The sequence below is a fragment of the Cucurbitaria berberidis genome, assembly GCF_010015615.1.
Source record: "Cucurbitaria berberidis CBS 394.84 unplaced genomic scaffold K460scaffold_4, whole genome shotgun sequence".
Classification (NCBI taxonomy): Eukaryota; Fungi; Ascomycota; class Dothideomycetes; order Pleosporales; family Cucurbitariaceae; genus Cucurbitaria; species Cucurbitaria berberidis.
This window is the reverse complement of record NW_024468938.1, coordinates 3377563-3396906: the sequence shown is the minus strand read 5'-3', so window position 1 is coordinate 3396906 and position 19344 is coordinate 3377563. Positions and strand designations below refer to the sequence as shown.

The 19344-nt window shown below is 53.1% G+C and overlaps 7 protein-coding genes across 7 annotated transcripts; 2 read left to right on the top strand and 5 right to left on the bottom strand.

Moving 5' to 3' along the window:
* Positions 1 to 375: 375 nt before the first annotated feature.
* K460DRAFT_316860 (uncharacterized protein) lies at positions 376 to 2542 on the top strand. Its single transcript, XM_040930344.1, has 6 exons — positions 376 to 509; positions 561 to 653; positions 699 to 817; positions 883 to 1111; positions 1180 to 1280; positions 1329 to 2542. Exons 1-6 carry the CDS (start codon positions 458 to 460, stop codon positions 2055 to 2057), a joined length of 1323 nt encoding a protein of 440 aa, XP_040786489.1. The 5' UTR covers positions 376 to 457; the 3' UTR covers positions 2058 to 2542.
* A 754-nt stretch (positions 2543 to 3296) lies between these two features.
* On the bottom strand, positions 3297 to 5022 carry K460DRAFT_289161 (MFS general substrate transporter; the record flags this gene model as incomplete). Its single annotated transcript, XM_040929101.1, has 3 exons — positions 3297 to 4040; positions 4091 to 4440; positions 4491 to 5022. The coding sequence occupies 3 exons, from the start codon at positions 5020 to 5022 to the stop codon at positions 3297 to 3299; spliced, it is 1626 nt and encodes a 541-aa protein (XP_040786488.1).
* Positions 5002 to 5885, bottom strand: K460DRAFT_154223 (uncharacterized protein). Its single transcript, XM_040926833.1, has one exon. It carries the CDS (start codon positions 5703 to 5705, stop codon positions 5130 to 5132), a length of 576 nt encoding a protein of 191 aa, XP_040786487.1. The 5' UTR covers positions 5706 to 5885; the 3' UTR covers positions 5002 to 5129.
* Positions 5886 to 8523: 2638 nt separating this feature from the next.
* On the bottom strand, positions 8524 to 10112 carry K460DRAFT_368789 (uncharacterized protein). Its single transcript, XM_040933846.1, has 2 exons — positions 9548 to 10112; positions 8524 to 9425 (listed from the first exon to the last, which is right to left on the bottom strand). The coding sequence occupies exons 1-2, from the start codon at positions 9642 to 9644 to the stop codon at positions 9007 to 9009; spliced, it is 516 nt and encodes a 171-aa protein (XP_040786486.1). The 5' UTR covers positions 9645 to 10112; the 3' UTR covers positions 8524 to 9006.
* Positions 10113 to 10869: 757 nt separating this feature from the next.
* Positions 10870 to 12504, bottom strand: K460DRAFT_289544 (acyl-CoA dehydrogenase family protein; the record flags this gene model as incomplete). The annotated part of the gene is made up of 3 exons (XM_040929129.1): positions 10870 to 11206; positions 11258 to 11402; positions 11451 to 12504. The coding sequence occupies 3 exons, from the start codon at positions 12502 to 12504 to the stop codon at positions 10870 to 10872; spliced, it is 1536 nt and encodes a 511-aa protein (XP_040786485.1).
* A 931-nt stretch (positions 12505 to 13435) lies between these two features.
* K460DRAFT_378968 (vacuolar assembly protein-like protein) lies at positions 13436 to 17596 on the bottom strand (the record flags this gene model as incomplete). The annotated part of the gene is made up of 4 exons (XM_040935126.1): positions 13436 to 14351; positions 14401 to 17201; positions 17254 to 17280; positions 17354 to 17596. 4 exons carry the CDS (start codon positions 17594 to 17596, stop codon positions 13436 to 13438), a joined length of 3987 nt encoding a protein of 1328 aa, XP_040786484.1.
* A 176-nt stretch (positions 17597 to 17772) lies between these two features.
* K460DRAFT_368787 (DUF155-domain-containing protein) lies at positions 17773 to 19330 on the top strand. The gene has a single exon (XM_040933845.1). It carries the CDS (start codon positions 17844 to 17846, stop codon positions 19239 to 19241), a length of 1398 nt encoding a protein of 465 aa, XP_040786483.1. The 5' UTR covers positions 17773 to 17843; the 3' UTR covers positions 19242 to 19330.
* The last annotated feature ends 14 nt before the right edge of the window (positions 19331 to 19344 follow it).

The following is a 19344-nucleotide window of genomic DNA, read 5'->3' as shown; positions in this document are numbered from 1 at the left end:
GAGTATGCGTCCCTATATACCATGTCATGTACAATCTCGATTCTAGATCATGGGAAGTGACTAGCCATGTGTAGTTTGAGAGGTAGACTGGTCTATGGCCTTGAAAGCAATTGCCACAGGTGTAGCCCGCGGCTGCCGTTTAGTAGACCTGTCACACTCGATATATGTTTTGGTGCGTTACATTGTTTCAAGTAGGGTAGCAGAACTGCTATGATCAAGTTTGAGCGATTCAAATGATTCCGTTGTTATACTCAGGGTTGGCTCCTATTATGTGCACGTGAATGACTATACCTGAAATTCGGCGGTGACGCACTAATGCCGGCGAATTCTCGGCAACTCCGTGGGGTGTTGATGCGCAACAACTGAACACCAACAACCTACTTGCGCCTTCAACATAGCTTTTCGTAGCCTACATTGCTAGGGAGGATGATTGTAGAAGTCGACCCGCGACCACGACATGGCATTTGAGGTGTCGTACAACCTCGAGAATGAGCAACAGTTCTGGGATGGTGAGAGCGCCTCTAACCCCACCAACTTGTTCACACTAACATACTATACAGAGCTCGACGATATCGTGTCGACGCGCTGTCAGGAACACGAGATCATCGACAACTCTCTTCGCTCCTTCCTCAATGTCACCACCAGCTACAAATGTACTGCGACCTCCATCTGCGCTGAGCAAAGTTGACCTCGAGTAGCCGAATACCTTCAGACCGATTACAGCGTTGCGAAATGCGTCTTTCGCCTACTGGAGGGCGAGCTCTTCGCGGCGCACAAGGAATACGTTCGGCGACAGATAATATATTGCCTCTTGCAGGTATGTGGAATGGATACCTCACGGCTATTTTGACTGGCGGAAGAGCAAGGCTGATAAGATACCAGGAGGATGATAACCCTACGCTTCATGTAGTGGCTGCAGTTCTCCTATACGACGGTCGCAATAGCAACGACGATGTGATTTTCGAGATGATGCACTCCGAAGGCACATTTCCCCGCCTCGTTGAATTGGTACAGCTTCAGGCCGTGCAGGAGGATACAAGGCTGCATCAACTGCTCCTCGAGCTTTTATACGAGTCTTCGCGTATACAGCGGTTGACTTGGGAAGATTTCTGTGCGTTTGATACCGAAGCCGTTCGATCCTCTCTTGAGATGAGAACAGAGACTGATGTGTCACTATAGTGGCAGTTAATGATCAGTTCATTATCTACCTCCTAGGGATCATTGAAGGCGTTTCCGACGACGCCGAAGATCCTTATCATTACCCAGTAATACGCGTTCTGGTATGTAGACTGTACGGATGTCCCAAGCAATAGCTAACGGCATGGCAGCTGGTTTTGAACGAGCAATATCTGGTGGCTTCTACAAATCAGCAGAACAACGGTCGATCTGGGGTTACCAATCGCGTCATCAAAGCCATATCCACCCATGGCATGACTTACAAGACTTTCGGGTGCAATCTTATCCTTCTTTTGAACCGGGAGTCGGAGACATCCCTTCAGCTATTGATTCTCAAAGTCCTATATCTTATCTTTGGAAACCCTTCGACAGCCGAGTACTTCTACACGAACGATCTCCATGTCTTGGTCGACGTCATCCTTCGGAACCTTATCGACCTCCCTCACGAATCGCCTGCTGCGAGCGCCCTGCGGCACACCTATCTGCGGGTGCTCAATCCGATCCTGACTAACAGCCAGATTAGCAGGCCGCCCTATTACAAACGCGAAGAGCTTCTGAGACTCTTCCATCTTCTTGTCACGAGCGGTAACCACTTTGCACCCGTTGACGAAACCACTGTGCGGCTCGTACAACGTTGTACCAGTGTGCCGTGGTTGCAGCCGGCAGCAACCGTTGCAGATGACGACTCGCCAACCAACGGGCACAACACAACACACTCTCCTGTCGAACACATGGCAAACGGGCAGAAAGAACTTGCGCGGAGAGCCCTCGGCATGAGCGTACAGGGCGGTGGCGAAAGCTCAACGAGTGTGCTTGAAATCGCTACACATACTGAAAAACCAGGAGTACAAACGCCAAGCCTGGGTAGGGTTGTACATTGACATCGTTGGCAACATTCTTCAGCGTTCCTAACCGCATTACCATCTTGGGCTTCCGGGAGTTCGGGGTACTTGTTTAAGTTGATTCAGATATCCACCTCATTATGACTAGAACGTAATATTTCTTTGGGCTAGCACGCATACTTGCATGGACGGCGTTTGGGCTATGCAGCGTTCTGTGCTTCATCATGTGGACAGTTGTTCTCGATCTTTTTGGCAATATTCGCCGACGCGTCGCATTGACCGTACCATGCTTGACGCCTATATACACTTTCCTCACCCTCTCGCCATAGCTCCTCACACGTTCTCCTCACACAACTTCACTTATATCATAGATTCCTAGAACACATGTGAACATTCCGGAGTTCATCAAGCTGGCCGACGCATAACGACAACGATCGGCATTTCGTCATAAAGCCAAGCTTGCCGAGCTGCTTGGAGGGAGGTTGCGCGCTCTACGGAAAGTTACACGAGGAACACACTCACCCATACTTATCACGCCCTCGACGCACGCTGCCGATGTGTCGGATACGAACCTTGAGCCCGAGCCCTTGCGCCACTGTGTACGTACCTTCACCCTTGTACGCCAATGTGATCGGCCGGACAAGACCAGCGGAGCCTTGGCCACCGGAAATAGGAAAGCCAGATGCGGATGCGCGTAAACAAGATCCGGTGCAAGGTTGCTGCTGCATTGATGTTAGATGTTGGAGCCGCCTGACCCATGCAAGTGAAGTAGATTCCTGGTTTTGACCGAGTATATGTGTACGTGCGCGTAATATAGGGGCTCTTGGATATGCTTTTTATAAAATTGCGTGGGCGAAGGGGACATTTACAATCGCTGCCCAACCTGGTCAGTGGGTAAGAAGAATCAATAGAGCAGCAAAGGATCGGCACACATGGCTGCTTCCCATCGCATTGGCCGTTTGCGTATACTTAGAAAATTTTAATTTTATTCGGGCAACTAGTAAACTGATGCTCAACCCGAACAAAGGGAGCTCCCTGCGCTTACGTGTCCATGAGAAAGTGCATTGAAGACATGTAGTACAAGTGAAACTTGGGAAAATAAATCTATGCGAAAGTACGCTAAGTGTGCAGCATGTAATATCCAAAGATCATAGGCCGTTATAAAAAGTTCCCGATCCAAATTGCCTGTCCCACCAATACCCATGGCGCCCTAAGCGCCTTGCAATAAAATTCCACCATCGTAATCGGGGTATATGTAAAGAAAGTGTGTAGAATAATTCAGACCATCCTCTCCGGTGAGTCGGGTCTATCCATGGACGCTTGTCGTGAAGGGGTAATACTAGGAACGCGAGTTGGGGCCTGCGACAAAGCTTCTGGAGATCCAGTGTCGATTTCGTTCCCTTTTCCTTTCTCTGTGACAGGCGCTTCATGCTTGCCAAACACACGTGCAATTTCGCTAGGAGCACTTTGACCGTTCGCACAGGGCAGATACCACCTCGCTACCAACATACATGCGAATGAGAGCATGAGGTTGGTTCCCGACCACATCTGCACGGTGATGTAGGTGTTATACTTTGTAATGAGATGGCCTGAAATAACGGGGCCAGTCAGGGCTGGGATCGCGGCGAATGTGTACATCATTCCGGTCCAATGGCCAAGCTTCTTCTTGGCCAGATGCCTCGTGTCTGCTGTAGTGTAGGTGCAGTTCAGAATGTTACCGACCGAGGCGGGAGGGAGACCAATGACCATTCCTGAGAAGACACCAAACACCACACAGAAGGCAATAGCATCGGTTTCTGATCCAGCCAGGGTCCATAGTATGAGCGTAAGAAGCGATGATACAAACTGGGAGACGATGTGCATGTTGAGTGCGCCGACCTTGTCGGAGAAGTGGGCCAGAAGCATTCGCCCGACAGTCGACGCTCCATTCATGATGGCCAGAAGCCAAAACGTCTGGAGGGGCCCGTTGCTTGCATCTCCGCCGCTCGTTTTACGTGTTCCGAAACCGCGAACCGATGCCCACTGGCGATTGTTAGCTACGAAGACGCTTTAGTAGGTTAGGATGTACTCACCTCTTCGAGATTGAAGAAGATGGGGTAAAAGCCGAAGAACATGAACGCAACAGCGGCAGTGAACCAGCACCAAGCTTTGTTGTGGAAGGCTTCTGTGTCGAACCAAGTCCGGAGGGCACGCCAGCGCTTCGGCTCGTGGTGGTCGTGGGCAGGGTCTGGTGTGCAAAAGATGAAGGAGTATATGCAGGTTATGGAGGTGAGGCCTGCAACACAGCGTACAGCGTCATTGAAGCCTAGAGAATCGATGAGGTAGCGGAGCATCGTGGGGTACACTACTCCTGCAACGCTGGCACCGCACGCAACGTAGCCCACAGCGAGACCTCGTCGTTTAGGGAACCATGTTGTAGCGACTGTGAGTCTGTGAGTGAGGGTCCGTCGGTATGGGGTACTGATTACTTACCTTGAGAGCTAGAAACGAAGAAAGTCCCCATGCCTAAGCCGACGACGAGACCTTGCGTTGCCCAAATTGGGCCAAAACTGGCAATCGCCCCAACATTGCTGGGATGCACAACCGAAAGAATGAACAAGCCAAACGGGACGAGCAAAGTGCCGCATCCGATCACGACACGGGAGTAGCCAGCGTCCAGAAGCCGTCCAACTGGATTTGAGAAAAGGAGAACGAGGAAAGACTGCGTTGATCCGATCAGATTCAGCTCCAACTGATCGACTCCTCGGAGTGAGTTTCCAACATAGTACGAGGACCATGTCCCATAGGCGTTTACAAGACCCCAGGAGTTGAACATGAGGAAGAAGCAGCCCAGCAAGCAGGCGTAGGCACGCCATGATTGAGGCCAGTCTGGCTCGTCGTCGGCCTCAAGAGAAATGGGAGTGGATAGGGTGCGCATGGATCCAGTCTCCGTGGTTGTCTCTGACAGCGGCAGGGTGCCTGCACTGCCTTTGCGACTCTCCTTCTCAAATGGCTGTGAAGACATATTGGTGGGTGACGTTTGGGGGGGATGATGTGGGGGAGACATGTGGAGGGAGGAAAGAGTAGCCCAGTGTTTGGGAAAGCGTTGACGGGATGTGATCAATGGGGTGCTCAACACAATACACGTGTTGGAGGGGATACGCTCAAAGATGCGTTGATGGTTGGAACGGGGTGCAAATCGTGTGAGCAGCGGGTGTCGAGGTATAAGTGCAATGGTAGTCTTGTGCAATTTAATGTTGGGTCTGGGGTATGTAGCTCTAAGGCGTCTGATTGATATAGGGCCTTTACGGATCCACTTCGTCCAAGCACGCGTGTAACCTCCCGCGTAGACAGTGTGGCTGCGTCTTTGCCATGGTGACGTGGTGTAATAGTGGAATCGAATGCCGCAAGCACAAGCAACGCAAGGGTACAGGACCAAGAGGAGCCAAGAGTATACGGCTTCTTTGACTGGGCCCTGTGCAGGATATAGTTCATTGCTCGGCTTAGAGGCTCCAAAGATACGCAGCCCAAGGCCCCAATGAGGTACGCACTGGCCCAGATGCTGAGTTCCCGACGCACAATCTCCAGTAATATTAGCGTCGGAAGCTCCACGCGGTATGCTGATTGGTGTTGACGCCCAGGAAGCCGCAGGGAGCTGCCAGGACTTTGCCTGTGACCTTCATCACAGTTGAGGTTGTCACCTCCCATCTCATCACTCCCATCTCATCATGTGTAACCCTAGCAGATAGCCGGCGAGACCACCATGATAAGGACCCCGTGTACTTTTCCCACCTCCCAATCCATGTGCCAGGATTGACGGTGCTCATAGGTGGTAGAGTTTTGCGTTGTTCCACAGTCACAAGACGACCCGGCACGAGAGCGTCTCTGGTCGATGTGAAAGGGGTTGGGGCGCTTGACCAGGTTGTGGAGGCAAGCGGAGCGGGCCTCCACGCTTGGCGGTGTACATGATGTACATTCCGCCTTGGCTGCTCCACTCCGGGAATGCAGGCTCTGGATCATATCTGCAGATGAACCAAAAGCTTACTATCCGCAATCTCGGATCCGGCGATGTGTGCGCCCGACGTGGGAACGGAAGCACTCTGCCACGGACGGAGGCATGCCAAGCCTGGCGTCACAGCAGGATCGACAGCTCGTTGGAAGTTTGTTGCTTCGTTATCTCAACACAGCCTCATCGGCTCTTGTAAATGTTTCAAACCAGTGCCCGACGATCGACCGCTAGCAGAGGCCCGCCAAGTCAGCCCACGCTATTACTTGGATTCTTTTGGTTTGGTCCCAGCTAGCATGGGATGGGATGGGGGAGGATGGCATTCGTCATTACGTGGCCAGGACGCCGAAGGCAGAGCCGCATCGCAAAGAAGCTTTCGGAAGGGAGAGTGCGTCAACGTGCAGCCACAGCTGCAGCGAGCCCGTCGATCCGTAGGCGACCAAGTCCACAGCCCAGGTACAGTGTCTCCCACGCTCGGAGGCTCCCCGGAGGGTTACTGTCATGTTCGGTGGATGACGCGCGGAAGTGGACTCCGTGAGATCGATCCGACCGTGGAATGCATCGCGGTCAGAGGGTTGGTGTAAGTGTGAGAGAGATCTACGACGCTACAAATGCGATGTTGCTGCGCCAAGCTCCTTATCCACTGGCCCTGACGCGTACGGGTAAGGCAATCCTCGCCCAGGATAGCACCAAATTGGGGATTCCATCTCCTGCTTCCGGACGAGCATCTTGTCGCGCGTGTCAGTGTCAGATCACCTGGAACATGACCCAGGCCCGACATCTCCCTAGGACGTTGCCGATCCACCTTATCTAACCATGTCCCTAAACGCCAAAACGAACATGCATCCCGCCCGCGGATAGTTGCGAAGCCATGTTACAAGCACTCGGCCTTATTCTCCGTCGGCGTTTGACAAATAGTCCAATTACTTGTCATCATTCTAGCATTACTGTGCTTCGTGGGTGGCGGTGAGGTCTCATCCCTACTGTGTGACGCCTAGCCTCTTGAGTAGAGGGCACTCGCTCTGCACCCGCGGGCCCGTCGGACGGCGTAAAAAGGGTCGTACATTACTCTATGCGTGGTCACACCTCTCGACTAAGAAGACAAACGCCGTGTTTCGGCATTCCGGAGTAATATTTCTAGTAGCGTGCGTCATCGCCGTGGACGTTAGTACCTGGATGGCCGCTGTTTAGATCCAAAAGGTGGGTACACCTATTTAAGACATGTGCACCGCCGTCTGCTTGTATACGTAGGGCTTCTGGAAAGCCCGTTCTTGCGCTACAAGGCCTTTTCGGTAGGTGACACTCCGCATCTCAACTGGGCTCCATAGCTCGACCTGTGTAGGAAGTGCTTTCAATGTATGCACCATGGACGGATAAAGACGGAACGCGCCCAGGTGAGAACTCGTATCTTGAACAGCTGCGATGCTTCGTCGGGTCTTGGTTAGGCAGCACAGGAATGCACAAGTGAACAACACGAAGAGTTTCGAGGCCCAAGAAAGGGGCTCTTCTATCCATCACTGCTTTTGGGCCACTCAACAGACTAACGAAAGCTGTATACGGGAGTCCATGCAGCGCACCGAGACCTTCCTGGTTCGCACGCCGCCACGTGGACGGGGAATAGCTTCCCTACTCAGACGATATACGAGGCTCATAGCTCGCCAGGATCGATTGAATCTGCACATCACGTCCTGCGAGGCCGCTAAACTAATCGTCGTTATAAGTAGCTCCCAATCTCAACAGAACGCAAGCCTGGAGTACCGCCAAGGGAAGATACGACCCGAATTCCTTCCTTCCCGCCCAACACGACACGCGCAGGCCTCAAACGCCCTGGGATAAATCCTCCAGCATGCACAAGCCATGCACAAAGTGTGGCGTTTGGATAAGCAAATACGAGCGGAGCGGAGAAAGCGCCACGAAATTGTCCTGGGTCGGAATGAGTTTCTGTTAGTCACCATCAGCCCATCCTGGCACCCGCACCCTGGACTTTGCATCGACGAGGGGAACATACGAGGGCGGAGCGGAGACTTTCAGCGTTTCGAGTGTGTCTGCCTCTACCCACTTTCAAGTTCGCCTGTGTTGTTCAATTGCCGGCATACAACGACGTCCAGGACACAACGCCTTGGACCACTGCCACAATGCTGCATCGGCAGAGTATCTTTGAGCTCAGGAAGGACGGAAATAAGACGCGGTCATTGAGGACCAATCCTGTAAGAATCATACCAGAGCGGAGAGGAGCGGAAGTCCACAAGGCAAAAGTGGTTCCGCCATCAACACCGACGTTCCGCCCCCATTGATCCTTGTCACCAAGGATGGCATCGAGCAGGACATTAAACAGTGGAGTCAATACACTGCGATCATCACAATATTAAGAACTTCAGCTTGGGATCTCTTCAAAGCAAGGATTCTGACAGAAGTGTGCGATGGCCATAGTTTTCCGTGCATGTGCAACGGAGATTTGGACGTAGACTGGCCTAGTCCGTATTCCATTTAGTAAATTTGGTCTGTAAGTGTGTTACAACTAGGCACTTGGAATAGTGTACTACTATCATCGTCTATTTGCATCCAAGGTGTTTCGACCATAGTGCCCCTGCATGGTTGGAGTCTAATCGTAGGTGGCGCCATATCAAGTGGCGAGAGTAGTGATTGAGCCAAGGTGAGTAGCGAGTAGAACGTCGTCAGTCTCAAATGAAGATTTCCATCCATCATCTAAACGAAGTATATCATGCTGCCACAGAGGAGAATGAAGTATGAATGTTCGACATTAATCTAGCTACCAAGGCAAAAAAGCCGCGAGAATGATCCTCCAGGAGAAACGCGGTGCTCCAATAACGCATTGCGAAAAAAGGGACCAGGAAATTACGCATCCCTCGCTGCAAACGACATGCAAGACGCACACAATAAGAGAGCTAACGGAATCGCTCAAAGAGCGCCTATTTCAGAAACCTGCGACGACGAAGCTAATCGCCGTCCGGCCGGCGACACGCAGTATGTGGCCAATCGACTTTACACCCCCTTGATAGCCACCGTCCGCTCACTATTCAGCCTCTCTGCATTCTTCGCATGACTCTCCTTCTTGCAGTCCTCTAGGCCCTCGCACTTGTGATCCTCCAGCATGCGATGCTTGCTGCAGTGGTGTCCACCGCAGAAGCCGCAGTCCCCCACTATGCGCTGCGCGGCATCCTTGCACGCCTTGAACGAGCAGCGGATCTTCTTTGGGGGCATTCCGCCGCGCAATGGGAGCGCCATGTGTAGTGTGGCGTTGGGGGGGATGTCGTACGACTGCAGGGTGCTGGTAGAGGAGGACAGGTGCTTGCCGGCGTGGACTATGCGCAGGTCTGAGGGCGTGGGATACGAGGTGCGCAAGGCGAGGAGCGAGCGGAGTGTGCTTATTGATGTATTTGAGGGTATTGAGAGGGGAATTGCTATTGTCTTCGTTAGCCTTGTCTGTCTGTCTGTCTGTCTGTCTGTCTGCAGATGCCGTGCGATGCAGTTGGCTGCAGGGCAGTTCCGAGCGTCTCGGAACGGCGGCATGTCATGGACGTACTGTTGCTGCCGGACACGGTCTTGACGAAGACCTGCATTGTGTCTTCGGACTCTGAGCTCGAGGAGCTGATGCTGGAGATGCTGGAAGAGCGACGCATGGTGGCGATTGGTGGCGATTGGAGCGGTGTGGTGGTGGTGGCGCGACGAGATGGATCCGGGCAGATGACGGAGATAAAGGGCTGGCTGGCTGGCTGGCGAGGAGAGGGTTGAAAGGGCGTAGGTAGGCAAGAGAGGTCGTGTGCTCGGGCAGGAGGGAGGTGTAGTGTACAGGTAATGGCAGGTTGCGTGATGAGCAATATGACTAAGACGGCTTGCCTTCGGGATGGTTCGATAGTGCACAGGTAAAAGGGACGGGTCGAGGACTCGAGGGAAAGGTGACGCAGAGGGACGTCTCTCACGGCTCCGGGCTACGGCGCTTCTTAAAGAAAGGCACAGCCGTGTCCGGCGACAAGGCGGGCCAGACTGGGACCACTGAATGAACAATGGCGATGCCTGGCTGATGCACACACGACTCACGCCCATGCGTTCCCAGCTGGTAGGCGGTGGGCGGTAGGCGGTAGGCGGTGATGATGTGATGTGACGGACTACTAGCCGAGTGCCCTTCCATCATGTTCCATCTAGCCTTGCATGCATTGCATTTGGCCGCTGCAGGAACACACTAATCAACAGGATTACCATGGCTCCCTTTCAATGACAGGACCATGGACAGCTCACATCGCCGTCTTGCCAGCACCCACCCACCTTGTCACTCGGCCAACCTGCCATCCGCCGCGCAGCCGACACGTAGCCATCGGCGACATGCTGCGCTGCACTGGTACCAGCAGGGGACCGACTTGTGACAGACATGCAATCTGGGTCGTGTTTTATAAGGTTATTTATGCACTTTTGGCTGCACATGGGCGTCTAACACGTGGACGACACCCCGTCGGCTGGCCCATGCCCGAAAGAGGCGTTTCGCTCGCGCCAGGATGCCCTCTGATCTGGCGCGAAACGCATAATCTACCTGGCTTGTACCACTATCGTGATCGGCTGGTGCAATCGCCCATCTTGGTGTTGAGAATTAGACGTGGTCGTAGCACAAGACTATCGATGGCCGTCAAGCAACCATCAATAGTTCGCACCTCAGCTCAACCCAGGCGCTGGGAATCATACCATCGATTCGTGCTCCCAGACGACGACCAAAATAGAGAAACACATTCCAACACGGGCTTTCCCCGCATCCAATGTTACGACGACTTCCAGACTCGACCAACCTAGTGTCATCACCAAGGAATCCTGATAATCAAACCTCTCAATGCATTGTATCTTACACACACCCCTATCTTACAGCATACTCTTTGGGAACCCCTTCATCGCCTGTCTGACTCCCAAATCCCCCAGAATCTCCTCTGTGCCACCCAGGATGGCGTCAAACTTGTACGTACGGTGGAACTGCTCGATGACACGTCCCATTCCAGTCTGCGTGAGACCTCTGCCACCAAAGATATTCACGGCTTCGTCGGCGATTTCATGCGCAGAGCGGGTAGCGTAGGACTTGAGCAGGCCAATGGGTCCGCCCAAGTGTTTGGATTGCTGAGCGTACGACATGTGGCACATTTGATACGCAATCGACTCTAGCCAAGCTTGGTTCGCTTCGACGAGGGAGATCATCTTTGCAAGCCTGATGGAGTCAGCATGGAGAGGAGTAGAGGACCTAAAGGACAGAACTCACTTTTGTCGGATAGCAGGCTGCTCAATCAGCTTCTTGCCAAAGACCATGCGCTGATTGCACCACTTGAGGCACTCTTCGACCACCGTTCGAGACTGTCGAATGACAGCGCACGCCATCATGAAGCGCTCGTGGTTGAAGTTGGACACTGAGGAATATCAATATTGGCCTTGAACAATCGCCCAACCCGACTTACTGATGACCGCAAAGCCCTGGTGCTCCTGACCCAGTAAGTGGTCTACCGGAACCTTGGTGTTGTTGTACTCTACAAACGCTGTTCCAGCCGTCGTCGAGTAGCTCGTCTTGATCAACTTGGTCTCGACCGTGTCGTCTCTCTCAATCAGCAGGACGGAAAAGCCCTTGTCTGTCTTGCATCCGGTAACAAAATAGTCACACCACATGCCGTTGGTGATCCACTTCTTCGTACCCCTGATGACATAGTGCTTTCCATCCGGAGTCAGCGTGGCAGTCGTTCGAAGGCCCGCAACATCGGAGCCAGCAAACGCCTCTGTGATTGCCAGACACATTTTCTTTTTCCCCGTGAGCACCTCGTTGACCACTCTTGCCTTCAGCTCCGACTCTGGCATCCATTGCAAGACGGCAGTCAAACTAATCGTCATGCCCGCCATGTTCCCGTCTTGGAACCCCCTAGCATTGGCGCGCACGCCCTCTTGCGCTTGTACGAGATCATGCAGGTAGTCAAACTCCTCGCCCTTGACGACACCGAGAAGGCTCTTCCCATGGAGGTGTTTTCCAGGACCCAGACGCATAGCCAGCATGTGGTTCTCGGCCATCTTGTCGATGAGCCCCTGGCTAATGTACGTCCCGTCCTTCTCCTTCTGTTGTGCCTCGGGCGTAACGTGTATATCCACAAACTTGCGTATCTCCTTCTGCAGAGCCCGATGGCTCTCCTTGAAGTATGGGCTCTTGAATTGCGGTCTGAGCCACAGTGGTTCAGCATATGGCACTGGGCTCAGATCACCGGGCTTCTGCACGATGACCTCCGACTGCTCGCCCTCGATGGTGCCAATGCATAGCTCCGTATACTTCTCCAGCACCTCCTGCCTATGAAGGTTGTAGAACGCGCTTGTGGCATCAGTGCCGGCTACTTGCTCGAGCACGACGGAACCGCCTGGATGCGCGTCAACAAAATCGGTAAGGTCGTAGACTTTGTGGTCGATTATGCACCAGAGGTCATCCGGACTACTGTGCTTAGCGACGGACTCGCGGGAAAGGATTTCGTGGGGCATGCCGATGGTGGAAACGAATAGTCTATCTACAGTGAAGAATAAGAAAGGATTCAACGAGGAAGAAGAGCCGCGACGAGCGACTCTAGCTACATTCTGCGGCGCTGAGACGTTCGCCCTCGGTCTAACTAGACAGGCTAGCCACTCCGCACTGCAGTTCGCGATGGGGGCGTCGCGCTGGTGAAAGCTGGGGTAAATGCCGAGGCACATAATCAGACCTCCTGACGTGCTGATTGGTGAACCTCGAGCGGTGCCTACAACCACATTATCATCCCAGCGTCACCATGTCCTTAACAGATATAGATGTCTCTTCAAACTTGGTACGTCTGTCTAAACCAGCCATTGCAAAAATATACCTCCCCAAGCCTTCCTCCCGGCGCCTAGGCCGTTTTCCCACCCGTACGCATAAGTAGAGCACCTGGGGAGACATCAACATCAAGTGTATTTAAACCGCTTCCCTAAGATGTACATATTCTCTTTTCGAATCAGGACTGGCCTGCTGGACCTAACCTTGGAAGGCCCACCTTGGAAGAGGGTTCTAGCTTGCCATATGTCGATAGTGTTGGTGCCCTTCCACGGTTCGCCCCTCGCCCTTTGCCCTTTGCATGTCCATCTACGCCCTGCGCGTGTCACAACACGCCCCTCTCCTTTGACGGGTACGCCCTTCCTAGCGCAGTGATCGATGGGTGCTGATAAAATTTCTGCATCGAGTATGTATTGACACTATTCTTATCGTGCCAAAAGTCGAATGCGTGTCAATTGGGACATCTCCTACCGAACTAGCCGATGCTACAGCGCCTCCGATGCAAATGCATGTAAACTAAATGTGGTTCTTAGTAACACAGTTGTGAGGCTTCCTTCCTTCGCGAAATGATGACCTCATATCCAAAGCTCTTCCATATATACACGCTTTCCTCCTACTATGTGATGTACCTCAATCTTCACCAACTATACCCAACCTCTCCCGACACACCACGCAACCCCTGCCAACTGCACTCTTAATAACATGCGCGTGTGCCACCTTCGCCCCCACACTCCTGCTCCATCTCCCACTCTCTGCTGCATCGTTTGCAAGTGTCTGCTGTAACGTCGCCGACACACTTGCGCTCGCACTTGTCTTCGGCAGCAGGCAGCTGAGATGGAAGACATGGCCGCAAGCAAACCCGACTAAAGTGTCGCGAGACAGTGGTACGGGTCCGTCGACTAAATCTTCTTCTTCCGCAGTAGGGAGCGTAAAAGGCCGGTGGCAGCCTGTGCAGTGGCCAGGTGGGGCTTCTCCCTCTGGATTGTCGGGAGGTGCGGGATCGACTTGTGGGGCATTGGTTGTTGATGATACTGCGGTTGTCTTATTGTCCGCTTGTGCGGTTACCTTCGCTACTGTGAAGGGATTCAAGCCTTTGGGTTCGATGTCGATGTGGTCGTCTTTACCATGGTCGTGCTTCTCGTCGTCGCATGGAATAATGTTAAACTTCACGCCTCGCTTTTGGCCGGCACGGAGAGTGTCCATGCCTGTTGCTACCTCGCCACGCAGTACTCTGGCAACACCCTCGGAGATGGAGTATTGGATTTCGTATTCGCGCACCATGCGGCCGATTCCGTCTCGCAGTCCTTCGATTTCTAGGCCCTCTGGTATGCGGCGGACAAGCTTGATAGGATCAATTGCTGTTCCAACTTCCTCTAACAGACCACGAATAAAGTGCGGCTTGTCCATGGAATACTCCAGCAAATCGTTCCACAGGTCTGGATCGTCTTGCTCTTTAGCGAATGATATCGCGAAACTGACATCAGAGAGCTTCTCGATGATGAGGTACAAGGCACGCTTTGTCTGGCCTGTCTTTGAGAGTATATGCCTATGATGCGTTAGCTGCTGAATTGGCCAAATTTAACGGAGGTCCCTACACAAGTTCTGGAATGTAATCTCTCTTCTCACACTCAGCAGTAGCCTTGTTGAGATCGTAGCTCTGAGACTGGCGCAGGTACTCCATCAGCAACGGGCGGTCGTACTCCGCAAATAGCTCAACCATAAGATCAGCAAATTCTTCCGCCACAATCTTGCCATCAGCCGCCAGACGGTCTTCAGCAACCCGCTCCTTCGCGGTCGTGCCTTTACGTTCGTGCATCTCCGGCTTCCATAGCCGTTGGAGGTAGAAATGTAGGAACGGTTTAAACGACGCTTCCCGCTTCTGCAATTGACCTACAACATCACTTGCCGGTATCGTACCACGACAACCCTCCTCGACGAGAACGTTGATGGCCTCCGATGAAGCTTCTTCGAGCTCGGACAAGGGTGCTGACTTGATCTGCTCTTTGGAAACACCCATGAGTATGAAACCAGGGATGTCATCTCGTACGGCTTCCACGAGATGGAAGTCACGTATGAGAGTCATGGCAGCATCCGCATTCTGTAGACGAATATAGCACCGCAATGCTTCTCTTTGCCGACCACTGGCGAGAAACAACTTGGCAAGACCATCTTGCAGAATCCGCCAGTCTCGCCCTTGTACATCGCCTTCGATAGAGTCTTCAGTAACATCGCCAGCCGACAGTTTGCTTTTGATTGCCTCAATAACGCTGTTGATGTCGAACAGCTCCGGGTCCCATTCTTCGAGTAAATGCTTGAAGCGTATTCGATCGTGGATAATGTAATGGCCGAGAACCACCTCGTAGACCATCGACGGGAGTGGTGGTTGCATTGGCTTCGTGGGAATGTACGGCGAGATCTCGTTGAAGCGGTTCGCCTGGGCAAATTTCCAGACCCAGTGTTCCCATCGGGCAGATGTACCAAGTACACGGCCAGCGGCCTTGCCTGCCTGCTTCCAGTCGCCAGCGTTGACCAGCTGTTGCATCCAAAGATCCCCGATTCGGCGTTTCTCCTTCTCAACTGCCGAGTTTTGAGCCACCTTCGAAGCGGACACAGTAGTCTGCGATTCGCTGTCATCTGCAAAGAACTCATGTAAGCTTCCATGATTCTTTACCGGAGTACTGGCTGGGGATGCTTCCGAGGGCAATTGCGAGGGCGATGTAATAATTTCCGGATGATCCTCTAGCAGTTCCCACGCGTCCTTGTAGTTTTCGTGCTCGAGTTCCCATTGGAAGTGATCCGATAGTTCTCGCTTAATAGCCAGAACGCAGTCGTATGGGCTTTGAATGAAGACCTTGAGGCCAGCGGTGGCAGCATTTGGGGGTATCTGCAGTTGACGCTTCCCGGATGCTGGTGTCGACGCATTTCCGGCACTTGCTGAAGACATGGACGGCGCCCGCGATGGCGTTTTCGTGTCTGAACTAAATGGCATGTTGATGACGTTTGCTCCGGTGCTGAAGATCCGTGCTGCGCCTGCGCCGACATCCCATATCCCACCTCCGATGGCTTCTAGTGCGCTTTTCTGGGCGAGAGTCATCGTCTTTGGGTGCGGAACGTACAAAGTGCCCAAGTGATAGTCAGCAGCAGAGAGGGTCTCGAACCTGCTAACAGTTAAAGAGTCGACTTCGACCTCATCCGAGGTCGCCGCATCAATGAGTTTGAGCTCGGGAGAAAGCCCATTCGTACGTCGATTCATCCCTCGCCGGGGTGTCGTATCGACTCCAGTGATGGGGTTATCGTCGTCGTCGCGTGTTCGGTATGCAAGAACAAGAAGTAAGGAAGGGGTATAGAGCGAAATGCCAGAAACAACACAATCGTCGAAACGGAGGAAATGAACGACTTCGGCGCTGCCGACCGATCTCTCACTAACATCATTGCCTGTGCCGACTCCACCAGGTTGTACGTGGACGACCCAAGCAGCATCTCCCCACCCTATTACGAGCTTTTCCATCTTCCTCTTCTTGGTGCCTTTTGGATGCTCGTGTATTCGGTGATGCGGCAATGTCAATTCGGCCTTGCCAGAAGTGTGGCCACCGTTCATGCTCATGATTGCATCGTCATCAGACTCGAGCGACCGGTCATCGACCCACTCCATTCGAGCTTTCCATACACCTGCCATCTCTTCCCATACGCGACGATTCGGCTTATCAATGAAGCCAATTCTTTTCCAAGCCGCATCAGAATCTGCGCTGTCCAGGTGAAGGTTTGTACGCATGATTCGAATGCCGTGCTCGTTGGACCAAGCTACGAACTTGCCAGATAGGGACCATTTGACGGCACTGATAGTGCCTTCGCCTGAGTGCAGAATGATATCCTTGCCTCCATGACCACCAAGTCCAATTGCGCCCAGCCATCCTTGAGCGGTCTGTGACGCTGAACTGGTATTTGCATTTGACCGGACTCCTATCTGTCCTCCTGTAGTCAGGATGAGCTCCCCTGCCAGTCCTCCGGAAAGATACGAGCGATCGTTCTTGTAATCTGGCGAAAGCGCTACCGCTTGGATAGGACGTCCAAAGTTGCGCAACGTGACATCTTTCGGGTCGACCAGGGACGATACGCAGACATGCCCATCTATCGAAGAGGATCCGATGTAGATCTGGTTCGAGGGAATGGCAGGGACTTGGGCCTGTCGTGGCGTGCGGGGAGATGAGGTATGGCCCGCTTGGGATGCTGCCGGTCGAGATGGGGTTTCTGGCTGGTCCGTGGACCTGACGGCTGAGGCAGTTGGTACAAAAGGTTGTGAAGCTAGCAGAGGTGACACCGATAGTGAGGTTACAGAGGCAGACGGGTGCGCATTGTAGGTGCGTAGCGTTTGGAACGAAGGGATGGTAAGGGCGTGCTGTTGAGGATTAGCTACGCTGTTTGAAGCACGAGGAGCTCTACAGACTCACGATATTGCCATTATGTGTGCCAATTATCTATCTGGAGCTTAGCACGTGTTCAACAAGTTGTAATCACTTCAAAGCGCGAATGCTTAAGCTATGGTCGTACCATTTTATCCCCCGCAACCACGAAAGTACTTGTCGCGTCGCCATTTCGATACACGGGCCCCAGGTTGCTTGTCAAGCGACTGTATTTGAGCTTCGGCTCTTCCTCCGCTTCCTCGTCGTCGTCATCTTCTTCAGAGTCCTGTTCTGCGCTGTCCTTGCCGTTGCCGTCGCTGGCTACTTGTGCGAGCCGTGACTCGTCGCGCGCCGGCGTACGCGGTTCGTCTTCTGTATTTTCCGCAGCCATGCTGGCGACATGAGCTGCGGTGGGGAGGCTGAGGTCCTGGAGAGCTCCGGCGTAGGTGAGGTATGAAGCTTCGAGGTGACGATGCTCTGGCCATGCAAGCCAATGATGCGAGCCAAGACGGTGGGAATCCCGCGGATGTGCAGGGGGTCTAGCTTTCCTCCGCAAATGCTCCACAACGCTTGAGTTTGGCACTTTTTCTCGATCGCTCCTTTCCATGCAATATGTTTGAAGCCAAGCTCTGCTGGCGATGAGTTTACTCCGGCTCTGTGTATCCAATGGCTTGACTAAGAGTCTTGCTCCCGCCGTGCGCGATCCTTCACGACGTCTATGGCGAATTCCACAGCCAACCCGAGCGCGACTTGACTTCGCAATCCGATCCTTCTCGTCGGCCAACAGATCCCGGAGGAAGATAGATTTTACGCAGAAACAAGGGGAGGCAAATACGAAAGATGAGCTGGAAAATGCTCAGCGGGCGGTCCACCACAAAGGACCCTGGAAGAATACTGGCAAGACATCATCACTGCGAAGTGTGGCCGTCGAAGCCCAGAGATCACGCGCCTTTGTGAAATCAAGAGGCAGGACGCGATTTATAGACCCAGACGCGGAGACCAAGACTGTCACAGCCTACTGTGCGGCGGAAACATACAGCATCTCATCCGCTGCTCGACTCGTCAAGGCCCAAGGCTACGAACTCGATCCCTTCCAAACCGGCCTATACCCTCAGGTCATCCATGTGCAAACCTCCGACAGACCCTCAGAGGTCAAGGACTATCAGCAAGGCGACATCTTCATTTTCCCATCAGGGACGGTGGTGACGTGGAACGTCCGAGAACGAGAAGCCTTGAAGCTAGTCAATCAAGTACTGCCAGCAGCAGCAGAGGGCTCACATCTCGATCTCCTCGAGACAGAAGACCTCGACTACCTCGAAGATCCAAGTAAAGAGACGAGCGAAGTAGTCGGTGACACCATCGTCCTCGGCACGAAAGCGGAACAGGAATCGACAGATGCGCAGCACGAGTCCAAGATTAATGACAACGAGCAACGCCACGAAGTTGACACCATCCTCGCCAAGATAGCATTCTCCTCTGGCCTCGCGCGCTCCACCAAGCTCGCCGTCCTCGAAACATTATTGTCAAACTACCAGCATTCCACCCGCGAAATTCCCGCCATGCTCGCTTCCAACAAAACATCTGCCCTACAGAGCCGCCACAAACTCTTCACTCGCTCTTTTATCCTACGAAAAACCGGAGAACTCCTGTCGATCCGCGCGCAACTCAATCTCTACAGCGAGCTTACTGACAGCATGCCGGACATATTCTGGGACAGCCGGCACGAGTTGGGATTAGGAGAATACTATGACCAAGTCGGCCGCGCCCTCGACGTAGGCGTACGTATCAAAGTCTTGAACGAGAAGATTGGCTTCGCGCAGGAGATCGCATCAGTTCTGCGAGAGCAGCTCAGCGAAAAGCACGGGTTGAGGCTCGAGTGGGCCATCATTGCTCTGATTGCCGTCGAGGTGGTGCTCGAGTTTTACCGGCATTGGACAGAGAGAAAGGAGAGGGATGGTCCGGCGAGTACGGAGGCGTTGTTGAGAAGATATTTGCTGAGCATGGCAAGCGAGCAGAAGCCAACGCCGCCCGCTTGAATGTGCGACTTCGAACATAATTAGAGGATATTTTCCTTACCTAGACTTGTGATACCCTACTCAATAGACTACCTTTCGTCTCCACGTGCTACTACGTGCCACT